A 15,938-nucleotide genomic window follows, 5' to 3' on the forward strand; every position below is an offset into this window, starting at 1 on the left:
TATAACTGCCTTAGTAAAATTATAAAGGCTGTTATTGTTAGTAAGTTTAATTATGGCAGCTTTATTTATGGTGATACTAGTAAGAAGAATTTAAAAAAGTTAGATGTAGCTTATCATAGTGCTCTTAGGCGATCCTTAGGCTGCCTAAATAGTACCCCTGTTCCTGCAATGATGATTGAGTTGGGGGTGAATACCCTTACATTACGACGTGATAAGTTACTTGTGAAGTATTTCGCTAAGAAGGCTAGTCTAGATGATGATCTTATTAACATAGAAATAATAAGAAATTACAATAGAGATATTAGTTTTAAGACCAGGAATATTCCTGCTTTTTATAGATGTATTAATTTACTTTCTAATGAGTGCCCAAATATAACACCAATAAATGAGATTGCCTATGAGGATAGTGTATTAAATCAACCATGTGAAATAAAGGATAATGTGTATTTCCCTATGTCTGACCGTGGTAATGAGGATAATGTGACTTTAAAACAGGACTGGTTTAGACAGACTGACCATTTAAGAGACCATATACAAATTTTTACTGATGGATCTAAGTCAGATGTGGGTGCTGGTTGTGCAGTAGTGATTCCCAGTATGTCAATTTCATGTAGTTTCAAATTACCAAGTAGCCTATCTATTTTTTCAATTGAGATGATAGCATTGTATAAGGCTTTAGATTTTATAAAGTCATATGGACATGCACAGAGATGGATGATTTGTTCTGACTCTGCATCAGCCCTTAAGTACCTGATGAATGAACATGACCCTAGTCGTGAGATGGTTTATAGTATTCATCAAATTGTTAGATCATTAGAATGTATGGGGAATAATATACTTTTGGTGTGGGTCCCAGCACATGTTGGATTTGCTGGAAATGAATCTGCTGATAATATGGCTAAGTGGGGTATTTTAAATGGCGAGAGTATAATTGTAAAGCCCACAAAAAGTGAATATATAACATGTATTTATAATGTATTATGTGATAGGGAGAGAAATGAGTACATTAGAAATTGTGTAAACCCGATTTTAGAGCTTTATGATTATAGGCCACCAACATGATGAGATGAACTAGTACATGATGTTAGATTTGTTGCTGCTACTATTTTCAGATTGAGGACAGGTCATGCCAAAACCCGTTCAGTTTTACATAAGTGGGGCAGAGCTGACTCTCCGTATTGTGATATTTGTAATGAGTATGATGATGTTTGACATATCCTAATGAAGTGTAGGAAATATGATGTACAAAGAAATGTATTTAGAAGTTTAATTTTAAAGTATTTCAGGGCATTTACAATGAGAGCAATCCTTGGTCATGCTAAGTCCCCTAAGTGGGCCCATAGAAAGGCTATATCCTTATTGACTAAGTATATAAAAAATTGCAATTTGCATAATGGTCTGTAATATTTGTATTTTAATTTTTTTTTTTTTTTTTTTTTTTTTTTTAGGACATTTAGAACACAAGATTTAATAGAGGATCGCACGTATACGAGCGGTTGATTCGCTCAAACGTCAACTAAACAACAACAACTACGTATATAATGTATAGTGTTCTTTTTAATTTCAATTGGACAAAATTTGTGTTTCGTAATTTTTACTCGCATACTTTTGGAAAATAATGTATGTGACGTAAGTGGTGAACTCATTTCAAAATGAAGATAAATGAAACTTATGGTAAATTTTTAATAGTCAGAAATTATTCAGAAAACAATTTTTCGTGTAAAAAGAGTCAGATATCCTATTATCAACTAACAAAGAAGATTTAAAGAAGAGAATAAGAAATCCAAAAATATTTTTATCATTTCTAAAACGATTTGTGTTTTTTAGAAAACCGGCAAAAAACACAGTCATTTATACAGTTTGGAGAGAGTTTTGATTTTCTCCTTGAAGATCCAGTGAATCGGGGAGGACCACCCTCATTGTCATTTAGCAATTTGGCCTCTGACAGCATTGATAGTGCTTGTGATGAACCAAAATACCTAGCTGAATCAATCGGAAGCCTGAGTCTTGCAGATTCAGCATATGACGATATTGAAGAGGCCAAGGTATGTACAAAAATAATGTTCTTGAACTTAAGCAATTTCTCTGGAAAACATCTAGCAAATCTTCTTCCGCTTTTCGGAGCGCCCTTGCTTCAGAACCATATTTGACCACTTTCATCACTGTAGCTTCCAATATTCTAATTTTGGTTTGCAGACCTATCTTCCTATTCTTCCAAACTTTTTCTAACTGTGAAAAACACCCTGAGCCTTGGCTATTCTACTCTTAACATCTTCACTGCTCCCACCATCTTTACTAATAATACTACCAAGGTAAGTGAAGCTGTCCACCTGATCAGTCTTTTCATTACCCAACGTCAGTAGGGACCCATTATTGACTACAGGACGTACAAGATCACGAGCTTATTTCTAGGCCAATCAGAGAGCTACAATACGACCGTTGCAAGACCACACGCTCATTGAATCCGACCTGGTGTTACATCAGAACAGATTTCTGAGAATTGATTAGCAATGCATTTGCACAATAGCCCCAAGAGGTCTTAGCAACCGCGACTAATATAAGGAAGGATTTTCAGACGTCACAAGGCCAGTTGAATCCGACCTGGTGTTACATGAGACTAGATTTCTGGGATTGATTAGTATTGAATTTATGTAATAGGATGATATTGAAATCAACCTACGTAATAATTGTTTTTTAGGGTTTCACATAGTATTACTTTGGTGTTTAATGCTTTTGCATCTCAGTCAATAAATTGAATTTGATTATCAGTTGAATCAATATAATACAGAAGCTTCAAAGATGTATGGTGTTCTCGATTGTGAATTTATCGGTTTAAAGGAGTCAGCTTGCGGTGTAATTTTTGAATGTGTATTTTTATTGTTGGCTACAGATCATAGTGAAGTCTCTTGCTATCACTGGCACATCAACTATAATGCGTATGCTTACAGTACACACAAGTGGAGTGTGACATTACGAATTGTAAACAAACTAGGCTTATGTGATAAAGTGACCCCCCCATTCTATAAAGGAGGGAAGGATCTATCCAAGGTACAACAGGAAGTTGGAGAAATATGTAGTTTTTTTTGGTGTGACAGCACTATACTTGAAAGGCAATGTACCCACTGATAAACTTTTAATTGTCAAATGCAAATCGGATATTTCATTATTCAATTTGGAAGATTTTAATTGTGAGATATGTCCGAATAAAATACACAATCCTGAGGATGAAGTTCGATTTTACAGCAGATGGGTTCCAATAGATATTCCTTCTTGCGATACATGTATAAGATATCACAGGAAGAAGAAGAACAACAACAAACCTGTGATATTTATTGGGATCACACCAGGTGGGTGACGAATGATGAATTATTATAATGTATGACGAGGTTGTTAAAAGATGTGTATACCCCTGAAATGGAAATATATGGCATCCGGAGAAACGCTTTAAATGCAATAGTGAAGTATATTGAGGAAAATAAGTTATATCGGTAATTGTATATATGTAATATATCTTTGTTGTAATTATGCTCACACACACAATAAAATTGTTTCAAAATCGAAAATGTTCCCTTTCTTTTTGTTAGATTTTTTTTAGGTAGGTTATCGAATATTCTTGAAGTAGAACGAATCATGGTTTGTCTAGAATCAATAGCGAGAAAGGGCCTCAAACTCCAAGAGACCCCTCTCCCCAACCATCAAGGTGTCCCCTCCCTCCAACTTTTTGAGCACATCCCCCCCCCAAAAAAAATTTTCAATATAGAGGCTCCATTAAGAGTTATTAAACAATGTAGGCGACCTATGAATTATTAGCGGTATCTAATATTGATAAAAAGTAATATCATTTCATAGGGGTGAAACAAAGCTCAATAAAATTCATACTTTTAATTAGATTGCATGAAGGGGATAAAAGAGTTAAAAGTGCGTACCAGTTAAGGTAAGTCTGAGAGGATGATAAGTCTTAGGTAACTTGACATAAATGTTAGAATGTTATTTCGACGTTAAGTATATTCCAACGCAAACCAATATTATTCAAAGGCTTTATATTATCAAATAAATACATGTTCTTTTCTTAATATTCGTCCAAAAATCATTTTTAAACTTGGAGTACACATCTTTTTCCCTCCCAACATTACTTTTCGACTTTATGTATATCCCTACACAAACCAATATTATTCAAAGGTTTTATTTTATCAACTCAATACACGTTCCTTTCTTAATATTCCTCCTAAATCCATTTTCAACTTGGAGTACACATCTTTTCCCCCTCCCAGCATTACTTTTCGTCTTTATGTATATCCCAACACAAACCAATATTATTCAAAGTCCAGTTACGGTAAGTCTGAGAGGATGATATATCTTAGGCAACTTGCCATGAATGTTAGAATGTTATTTTTACGTTATGTATATCCCAACACAAACAAATATCATTCAAAGGCTTAATTTTATCAATTCAGTACATGGTCCTTTCTTAATATTCCTCCTAAATCTTTTTTTTAACTTTGAGTGCACGTGTTGTCCCCCTCCCAACAATACTTTTGGACTTTTTGTATTTCCCAACACAAACATAAATTATTCAGAGGCATCATATCTTAATCTCAATACACGTACCTTTCTTAATATTCCTCCTAACAACATATTTTCAACTTGGAGTTCACATCTTTTTTTCCCTCACAACATTACTTTGGGAAAATGTTGATAGTTCGAAGAGAAAATAAACTTTTTTCCACAAAGGATATTTTTCAAGTAAAAGTAAAGAGCATGCTACATTAAGTCAAAGATGTGCAGAAATAAAGTCGAATAATTGTTCAAGCGTAAATTTTCTGTAAACTTATGTATTATGTTATATTTTTTTTAGAGTGGCTATCGATTTGTGTTGGGAATACACATAAAGTTGAAAAATAATGTTGGAGTTCTCCGACATGCTGAATCTGAAAGTGTAATTTTCATAGATATTCTTTTTTTCATATTTTTTATAATTTTTGTGGGTCGAGTTCAGAAGGACATTTGAGGTGAAGTTCTATCTTTAAGATGAGTAAGGTAATCCCTAAAAAGTTAAGTTAACTCTAAAAGGTTAAAGAATCTCTATGAAAATTACACTTTCAGATTCAGCATGTCGGATAACTCCAACATTACTTTGCGACTTTATGTGTATCCCAACACAAACCAATATTATTCAAAGGCTTTATTTTATCAATTCAATACATGTTCTTTTTTTAATATTCCTCCTAAAACCATTTTTTCAACTTGGAGTGCACATCTTTTCCCCTCCCAACATTACTTTTGACTTTGTGTATATCCCTAAACTAACCAATATTATTCAGTGGTTTTATTTTGTCAATTCTATACAAGTTCTTTTTCTTAATATTACTGCTAAAAACATTTTTTTTCAAATTGGAGCGCCTATCTGGTCCCACTCACAGCCATCCTTTTTGACCTTTTGTTTTTCCCAACACAAAAAAATATTATTCTAAGTATTTATTTTAACATTTAATTACCTATTCCTTTATTAAACTAAATCATAAAAAAATTTTTTCAACTTGGAGTTCACAACTTTCTTTACTTTTAGTAGAAAAATATCCTTTGTGGGAATAAAGTTTCTGTCATACTAATAAATATAACATTAGAACTAAATTTACAGAAAATTTGCACTTGAACATTTATTGGACTGTATTTCTGCTCATTGTTGATTGAATGTAGCAGCTCTTTACTTTTAGTAGAAAATATCCTTTTCGGAAACGAAAAGTTTCTGCCATACTATCAAATATAACATTAGAACTAAGCTTTATACATAAAGTGAAAAAGTAATTTTGGGAGGGGAAAAAAGATGTACGCTCAAAGTTAATTATAATGGTTTAAGCACCAATTGTGCGAATGCAAAAAGCCTGAGATTTATAAAATTTAATAATTGAGTAATATTGTTTGGTGTTGGGGTAAACAAAAATTCGAAATAACATTCTAACATTTATGGCAAGTTGCCTAAGACTTATCATCCTCTCAGACTTACCGTAACTGGACTTTGAATAATATTGGTTTGTGTTGGGATATACATAAAGTCGAAAAGTAATGCTGGGTGGGGGGAAAAGATGTGTACTCCAAGTTGAAAAATGCTTTTAGAATGAATATTAAGAAAGTAACGTGTATTAGATTGATAAAATAAAACCTTTGAATAATATTGGTATGTGTAGGAATGTTCATAAAGTCAAAAAGCAATTTTGGGAGGGGAAAAAGATGTGTACTCCAAGTTAAAAAAAAAAGGTTTTAGGAAGAATATTAAGAAAAGAACATGTATTGAATTGATAACATAATGCCTTTGAATAATATTAGTTTGTTTTGTAATATACATAAAGTCGAAATAACATTTTAACATTTATGTCAAGTTACTTAAGACTTATTATTTTCTTAGACTTACCTTAACTGGTACGAACTTTTAACTCTTTTATCCCCTTCATACAATCTAATTTAAAATATGAATATTATTGAGCTTTGTTTCACCCCTATGAAATTATATAACTTTTTGTCATTATTAGATACCGCTAAAACTTTATAAGTCACCTACATTGTTTAATAACTCTAAATGGATCGTCTATATTAAAAACTGGGGGGGGATCCTCAAAAAGTTGGAATGAGGGGACCCCTTGGTGATTGGGGAGAGGGGTTCCTTGGAGGTTGAGGTCCTTGCTCGCTGCTGACTCTAGACAAACCATGATTCGTTCTACTTCAAGAATATTCGATAACCTACCTAAAAAAAAATCTTACAAAAAGAAAGAGAATATTTCCGATTTCCAAACAATTTTATTGTGTGTGTGAGCATAATTACAACAATATTATATTACACATATACAATTACCGATATAACTTATTGTGCTCAATATACTTCACTATTGCATTTAAAGTATTTCTCCAGATGTCATATATTTCCATTTCAGGGGTATACACAACTTTTATAAACCTCGTCATACATTATAATAATTCATCATTCGTCACCCACCTGGTGTGATCCCAATCTGTATCACGGGTGTTGCTGTCGTTCTTCTTCTTCCTGGGATATCTCATACATGTATCCCGAGAAGGAATATCTATCGGAACCTATCTGCTAAAAGATCGAACTTCATCCTCAGGATTGTGTATTTTATTCGGAAATACCTTACGATTAAAATCTTCAAAATTGAATAATGGAATATACGATTTGCATATGACAATTGCAGTGATTACATTGCCTTTCACGTATAGTGCTGTCATACCAAAAAAACTACATATATCTCCAAATTCCTGTTGTACCGTGGATATATTCTTCCCTCCTTCGTAGAACGGTTGGATCACTCTATCATATAAGCCTAGTTTGTTTATAATCCATAATGGCATACTCCACTTATCTCTATTGTAAGCATACGCATTATAGTTGATATACCAGTGATAGCAAGAGACTTCACTATGATCTGTAGCCAACAAAAAAAAATGCACATTCAAAAATTAAACCGCAAGCTGACTTCTTTAAACCAATGAATTCACAATCGAGAACACCATACATCTTAGAAGTTTCTGTATTATATTGATTCAACTGACAATCAAATTCAATTTATTGACTGAGATACAAAAGCATCAAAAACCAAAGTTATAATATGTGAAACCATAACAAACAATTATTACGTAGGTTGATTTCAACATCATCCTATTACATAAATTCAATGCTGATCAATCCCTGAAATCTTGTCTGATGTAACTCCAGGTCGGATTCAATGGACTTGTGACGTCTGACAATCCTTCCTTATATTAGTCGTGCTTTCTAAGACCTTTTGGGGCTATTGCACAAATCCAATGCTTATAAATTGCCAGAAATCTGCTCTGATGTAACACCAGGTCGGATTCAATGAGCGTGTGGTCTTGTACCGGTCGTATTGTAGCCTTCTGATTGGCCTAGAAATAGGCACGTGATCTTGTACGTCCTGTAGTCAATAATGGGTCCCTACTAACGTCACCTTTTCATCTTCACTTATTCCTAGCCTTAGCGACTTACTTTTCTTAATATTAATTTTCAAACCTATTCTAGCACCCTGAAAGTAGTGTGTATGTGCACAGTATGAGATATACATGTAAATATACATTGAAATTGCTGTTGATTTGAACGGTACATTCAAGCGTACATTGAATTGCGCAAGAAAAACCCATGGTCAAAAGTGTATACAATATGAACGGTACATTGGAATTACACAAGAACCCTACAAGAATATGCTCAAAAGTGTAATAGATTTCAAGCGTATATTCAAGCGTACAAACCTACATGAAAATATACACATGAATTGCGCAAGGAAAAGCCATGCCTGAGACACTACACTCACGAGTGAATATTTTAAAAGTTGACAAATTAAAGTCGAGGTTTTTTAAATTTGGTATTGCATAATTTAGTCAAGCATGTTCTGAGATTTTGGTCGTAGTAATATAATTTAAAGCAGTTTTTTTTCTGTTTTTGTTGTCGATTGCAAAATGAATGTACGTCATGAATTCAAGTGTACATTCTTAAAAAAAATAACTGGTATGATATAAAGTAGTCAAACATGTTTTGGGAGCACACACGAAATTATGTAACTCAACATCCGTTTTTTTATTTGTGCTTGAAAAACTGTATAAAATGTTCATGCACTACAATTCAATTTTCATTATGTTTTAACACATCGATTATAGTACACTACATATTATTAACTTTGAGAACAATGGATTCGTCAATTGTCAATGTGAGTACAGCTTATTAAATTTTTAATTTATTTCCAGATAAAAAGCATTTACCAGTAAATTCAAATTTCTGGGGAACTTAGCCCCCTCCTCCAACAATACAAAACTTTAAAATATAATGAGTATATTCGATAGAAACGGCAAAGTATGCTTTTTTCTATTATGTAAATAAAATCTTTCCTCCGCAGCTATTTTTACAGTTTTTAATTGTTTTGAAAACAGTTCATTTTCGTTCAGAAATGTCCATTTTCCAATCGTGCGTTTATAACGTGATGTCTTTTTACGGTTTGAATGAGAAGCTTCGGTCTTACAAGGAGAGTGAAAGTTTTGGGACTCAAATTTCACCCGCTATTCATATCATAAATTAATGGCATATGCTTAATGAATTAGCAACAAGGATGTTCCGCGACAAAGAGAGAAAATCGTATTATAGTCTAATTAAAGGAAATATATTTTATTTTCAAATGTATTCCATGATTAAGAAGGTTTTACGATGTGAAAAAAAAGCTTTATAGTTTAGTTTTTTACGGAAATGGCATATTTTCGTTCCAAAGCTTGGCTTTTTCAGGGCTTGAGTTGCACGGGAGTTGAGTTGCACGAGGGTTCAGTTGCACGGGGGTTCGGTTACATGCGGATTCAGTTACAGGGGGTTTAGTTAAATGTGGTTGAGTTGCATAGTCTCGTTGGAAAAAATTGGAGTTCACGCTTCAAGAAGTTCTATCAAGAGCTATTTCTACGGAAATGGTTCATTTTTGAACCAAAACTACGCTTTTCTGACTGAATATACACATTTGAATCAGAAAAAGTGAAAATGTACAGAACTGAAACAGAGAAGTGTGTTTTGACCATATTTTCTATAATTTCGTCTGAAAAATAGGAGTTCACACTTAAAAAGTTCTATTAAGAGCTATTTTTATGGAAATGGTTCATTTTTGAACCAAAACTACGCTTTTCTGACTGAAGATATACATTATAATCAGAGAAATGTGTTTTGATAGTATTTTCTATAGTCTCGCTGGAAAAAATTGGAGTTCATGCTTAAACAGTTCTATTAAGAGCTATTGCTATGGAAATGGTTCATTTTTGAACCAAAACTACGCTTTTCTGACTGAAGATATACATTATAATCAGATAAATGTGTTTTGATAGTATTTTCTATAGTCTCGCTGGAAAAAATTGGAGTTCATACTTAAACAGTTCTATTAAGAGCTATTGCTATGGAAATTGTTTATTTTTGAACCAAAACTACGCTTTTCTGACTGAAGATATACATTATAATCAGAGAAATGTGTTTTGATAGTATTTTCTATATTTTCGTTGGAAAAAATTGGAGTTCATACTTAAACAGTTCTATTAAGAGCTATTGCTATGGAAATGACTCATTTTTGAACCAAAACTACTCTTTTCTAACTGAATATATACATTACAATAAGAGAAATGTGTTTCGATAGTATTTTCTATATTTTCGTTGGAAAAATTGTAGTTTATAATTAATCGGTTCTATTACGAGCTATTGCTATGGAAATGGCTCATTTTCGTTCCAAAGCTGGGCTTTTTCATAAATTATATTATGGGGGGGGGGATGTTTTTGAAATCCCCCTTCCCCCCAAACTAAAAATTTTCCAAAATTTTACTTTAAAAGCTTTTCTTTTTAAATATTTCTAAAGTGCTAAGACGTAGAGTGCTACAAACACCAGAATAAACTCTAGAGGGCAATTTATCTGTAAAAGAAGGCTTATTATTTCATTACTAAATTTTTCTTCTTTTTTAAGGATGTTGAGGTGGATTCATACAATTACCCTCCCTCCGAAAAGAGACCAAGATGGGGTGATATCACATCGATGCAAGCTGCAAGACCATCAATCATCAGATATGCTGGCTCCATTACAAGTTCCCTGAAGCAGCAAGGATCCTCTCAAGCCAGTGTCAGCTCTTCACAAACCTCTATGCAACCTGGCAGAAAATTCAAGAGAGAATGGATAGATTCTCATAATGCACCAGCCTCATCTAGTAAAGATCGGGGGGTCACCCCCTATCAAGCATTACCAGGCCTTCACGACCAATGCAAGGCGAGAATGATGTGGCCCCTACAGCTCTCGACATGCAAGCTGCAAATTTAAATGTGAGTTTTCAAATATTATTTCTCGCTAATGATTCTTTTTCCCCAAGTCAATTTTACGGAGTGTGTGTTAGCGATACATGTGCCGCTTATTTTTCTGTATACCTGATAATTAAATAAAGACATAATGATTGTTGTATGTATGTGTGTGTGTGTTTGTGTGTTCAGTGCATTCACCGCGACTACTAGAAAAATAAATGAGATAGTATAATGAATATTGAAAATTCAATAACGGTGTAATGATTGTTGTATGTGTGTGTGTGTGTGTGTGTGCGGTGCATGCACCGCGTCTACCCTATAATTAATGGAGATAGTATAATGAACAGTTCACATTCAATAAAGGCGTAATGATTGTTGTATGTGTGTGTGTGTGTGTGTTTGCGTGCGTGCGTGTCTATGTGTGTGTGTGTGCGGTGCATGCGCCACATCTACTCGATAATTCATTGAGATATTGTGAATTCAATAACAATGTAATGATTTTCACTATTTTATTGTGTGTGTGTGTTTGTGTCTATGTTACTAACAAAATTTGTAATTTATTATGCATTTGTTCTGTAAATAATGCTTTAAGCAAAAGTATTTAGTTTAAATAATTATAGGAGGAATTGAGTTTTATGGATGGTATGAAAAAAAAAATGAACATGATTTTTCAACTTTATGAAATAATGCTTATTTCACATAGAAAATAAAACCTTTTTTCTATAGATTAATGATATAGCACCACCATTGAGTGACGAGACATCAGCATTTATTGGACCAATTCTTTCACCACCAACGGAGTTCAGTGATGAATCGGAACTAGTTCTAGAGAATATAAAGTTGCGCATAGCTTTTCTTAAGAGGGTATCTGGGGAAATGGCTAGTCGATATGACTTAGCTTGTGTACTGACATTCTTCAGGATCTAGGGCGGGCAGATAGTTTTGTGTGTGACCATTTAGGAGATCTTATTAGTGGATCTGACCCGAGTCCTCATAACGAAATTCCAACACTGGACAATACAGACTGGCTCGATCAATTGTCCCCAAACACCTTGGAATATGTGCTATCAGGCTTAGGGGACCTCCTGCCATCTCCAACCAATGTAATTGGACAGACTGGGAGTGGTATTATTGAAAATTCTGTGTCACCTCCCACCATTCCGCTTAATGATATAGCTAGTACTAGTAATAATACAACAACAACAACACCAGTATCCCCTCTTCCAGATTTTTTTCTGTCGAACTCTGCCTTGCATCACACAAAAGTCTACTGCGCCAAATTCGGTGATCCCTTCAACTCTCTAGTGTCGGGGGATATAATGACTGATCCCTGGGCTTTTACACATTTGTATGCTGATACGATTCAAGCCATTCTTGAACAAGAAAGGGGGGTGTGAGGGTGGGGGTCAGTTTAAAAGCATCAACAGAACTCAACATATTTTTTTAAATGAGAATGCGGGTGAGATGTATTCGAAATACTTGCACACAGAGTTTTTGGAGATTCACCCTAATTTGTAAATTTTTGGGTTTTCTTTTATTATTGGGGCTAATTTTATTAAATTTATTTGTTAATTTTTACACGAGGGGGGGAGTGTATGTTTTGTTTTATTTATTGAAAGTTTAAATGTTAATATATATAGGTTTTAAAAGGATTTTATTGTAAGAGGTGGGAATGGGGAGAGGTAAATTGAATTAAAATATAATTGTGATTTAGAGGGGTGTAGGGGGGTACAACGAATATGTTTCGATAAGCGGCTACAGTGTTTCAAGTATACATTTTTAATTGCAGCATAAAGACCTCTGCGCGATGATGCCACTAAGAAAAAGTTGGATGAAATGGCAGTTAATGGTAGGGAGGGTTCAAAGTTCCCCAAAGTAGACTTTAATTGTTTAAATGGTCAATTTCCCGTGATACTAACAGGAATAGATATTTTTGAGCGGGCTAATGTACATTTAAAGATTGACGTCACGGTGTTAGAGTGTGAAACAGAATTTGAAGAGGGTCAGCGTTCCGATAAGAAGGGTGTATTATTTCCAGTGCGAGCTCCTTCAATTGAATCAGTAGAACATTAGGTGTGGATTCTATACAACCCACCCACAGACTCCGATTCAATTGGTCATTTTAATCCAATTATGGATATCAGTAGGGTTCTAAGTTTGGGTAAACATCGGCGTGGTGGGTGTTATTACTGTCCAACATGCCCCTAAAGATTTTACTCTCATTAAAAATTAAAGCATCACATGAAATACTTTAACCATCATAGATACCAGGCTCTGGAGACGGTAAATGTAGATAGATCGATCTTAGGTTTTAAAAATTTCCAAAACACACTCCTGTAAAGCAATAAGATCACTTTGGAGTGCGAAGATAAACTGAGAGATGTTTGCGATCAGTCAAATTCAAATCGTGTTAAAATACATGAAGCCATAGTGGTCTCTTACGCTCATGCGCAACGAGATTCCAATAATACCATGCAAGTGCTGGATGTAGTTGAGATGTTGGGTGACGGTGAAGACTGCATGCGCTCGGCATTGGTCAGTCTAATCAAAACAGTGAACGGTGCAATTTCGCACCTTCGTTATACAGACTATCATGTGCTCCTATGACCAGATGACTCAGTGGTCATTAAAAATCGTCAAATGTGTTGAGTTTGCAAGGGAGAATTTGATGATTGTGTAGGGAATGCATAGAGGAGGAATGTGATCGACCATTATCATTTGTGGCCGAACATTACATTGGGGGGGAGTAACTTTAGGGGGTTAGCACACCAGTCATGCGATTTAATCGTTAGACAACAATATTCCGTACCTGTTTTTATACACAATTCCAATTATGACTTAAAGTTTGTTCTTCCGGCTTTGGCCCGCATTGCCAAGGGTGGAGTTGTAGATGACGCATGGATAGATGGTTTTTTTTCATATAATATCATACCCACATCATCGGATAAATTACTGCTGCTAGAGTTCAGGTGGAAAACAGTTGACAAGGGTAACAAGTGCCTGAATAAAATCAGTTTTTTAGACTCTTTCAGCTTTTTCCCTATATCTTTAAGTCAATTGATTACGGAACAGAAAAGTGATAACTTTGATAGCTTCCTCCTCCTCACACAGTGCGTCCCCGATGATCAAATGTATGATTTAATAACGTGTAAGGGTATATATCCATATAATTATAACAACTGTGGCTCGAGGCTAGATGAGGTGTCACTACCGGGCATTGAAGCTTTTTACAATTCTCTTACTGAGAGTGAGTGCACCACTAGCGACTACGAATTTGCTAAGAGGGTTTGGGCAAAGGGTGGGTGTAAAAATGGGTGGGATTATTGTGAGCTGTACTTGTCCAGTGACGTACTCACTCTTCTGGACATTATGTGCAAAAATACAGATAAAATCTATGGGGAATTTGGGTTTGATTTAGGTTATCATTTTTCAACTCCTCATTTGGTGATGGACTTGATACTTAAAATCAGCAAAGAAGAAACAGGTCTGATTGCCGTTGTGGATAAGCATCTGTTTGTAGAGACATCAATGAGGGGTGGGTATGTTTTTCACGGGGATCGTATCATGAAAACTGATCCGAGTGGACAGCACACCGATGAAAAGTCGGACGCAGTTTTTTTGGATATGAATTCTCTTTACCCATCGGCAATGTCTCATTACTGTTTGCCGCGTGGCAATTATAAATGGCTTGACAATCCATGTGCTTCGAATTTCCCCGACATCGCCAGTGTTGATAAGAATGGGGCACAGGGATGGTTTTTTGAAATTGACGGTGAAATACCCATGGAAATCCATGACTCGGTAAAAGACTTTGTTTTTCCGTGCGTAAATAGACCGGTGGGTAGGGACTCTCTGAGCCCCTACAATTTATCTTTAGGAGAGGACGGGAGTATGCACTGGTTACCTTCAAAACAAAAACTAATTGCCGACCTCAACCCGAAACAGAATATCGTTGTTCATCATGTGCTATTGAAATAGATGGTGTCCAATGATTTCAAGGTCACAAAGATTCATAGAGCCCACCATTTTGATCAAAAGCCTTACATGAAAACGTTTATTGACACCTTTGTCAGTAAACGTTCAAAAGCGAAAACGAAGGTTGAAAAAGAAATCTATAAACTCATTTTGAACTCAATTTTCGGTAATATGTGCGAAAGCGTACGAAACAGAAGTCGATGTGACATTGTAACCAATCCCAAAGATTGTGCTCGAATCATTGCGGATCCCAACTTCACATCGTTCACAATCCTAGACTCTGATCTGGTGCTCCTACACCGTAAGAAAAAAAAAATTGTTTTAAACAAAAAAATTTCAGTCCTAGGTGCAATGACTAAACTATTCGGGTCTCTCTAGTTGTCGTTTTTTAACCTAAAGAGCAATGCCTTGTAACTAATTATATGTCTAGTACCAGGGCATCCCAGAAGCACTGATTAACACCTGTTAAAATTTAAAACTGAACTCCTATAGAAATCCGGAATATGGCGAGGGTAGTAGCTTACGATTGGATTACACTAATTGGAATAAATCTCTCTACCCAGAGCTAGTGAAACGTCAGGCCCCAAATCAATTGTTAATGCTAAAATCTGAAACGGGTAGCGATCTGATATCCAGTGGTGTGTTTCCTGGTCCGAAGGTATATTGTGTGGAAACGCACAGCAAGGATATCAAACAAGTTTGCAAGGGGGTACCTACACACTTTGTAAAAAATAATTTCGACATGAGTGTGTATAGAAACTGTGTGGAACGTAGTTTAGTGCCAAGGGCGAAAGTCATGGCGATTCGCACTTTACAATTTAAAAACTACACAGAGGTGAGAAAAACGCCATGTCTGCCATATCGGACAAAGTCTTTGTACTTGAGGATGGTGTGAAGGTACTACCACACGGTAATTATTTAATTTCAGACCGAGTTGAATGTGTAGAGTACAGAAAACAACTCGGTCTAGAAAAATTTACTTAAATTCATTTAAAAAAGTATAAATTGGGTGGGAGGGTGTTTTGGGTAATTGAGTGTTTTTAAATTCTTTTTTCCTATATCATAAACAATTTTCAATGTGTGTGTGTGTGTGTGTGTGCAAGGCAGATAAATTTCCAGTATTTAATGCCCCCGGCCC

General features: G+C 35.0%; 2 protein-coding genes across 2 annotated transcripts in view; both read left to right on the forward strand.

Annotated features, from left to right (window-relative positions):
• Positions 1–15,938, forward strand: part of LOC148940057 (protocadherin-like wing polarity protein stan) — a 421,746-nt gene that overhangs the window by 197,743 nt on the left and 208,065 nt on the right. The gene's annotated exons all lie outside the window — the stretch shown is intronic.
• LOC148940058 (uncharacterized) overlaps positions 1–15,938 on the forward strand; it is a 139,178-nt gene that overhangs the window by 74,440 nt on the left and 48,800 nt on the right. Inside the window, exon 11 of the mRNA XM_089105803.1 lies at positions 1,828–2,045. Coding sequence (XP_088961929.1) covers positions 1,828–2,045 — 218 coding nt within the window. The remainder of the gene's footprint in view (positions 1–1,827; positions 2,046–15,938) is intronic.

The sequence above is a fragment of the Artemia sp. Qi Xiang Cuo genome, chromosome 20 (assembly GCF_049724085.1).
Source record: "Artemia sp. Qi Xiang Cuo chromosome 20, ASM4972408v1, whole genome shotgun sequence".
Lineage (NCBI taxonomy): Eukaryota > Metazoa > Arthropoda > Branchiopoda > Anostraca > Artemiidae > Artemia > Artemia sp. Qi Xiang Cuo.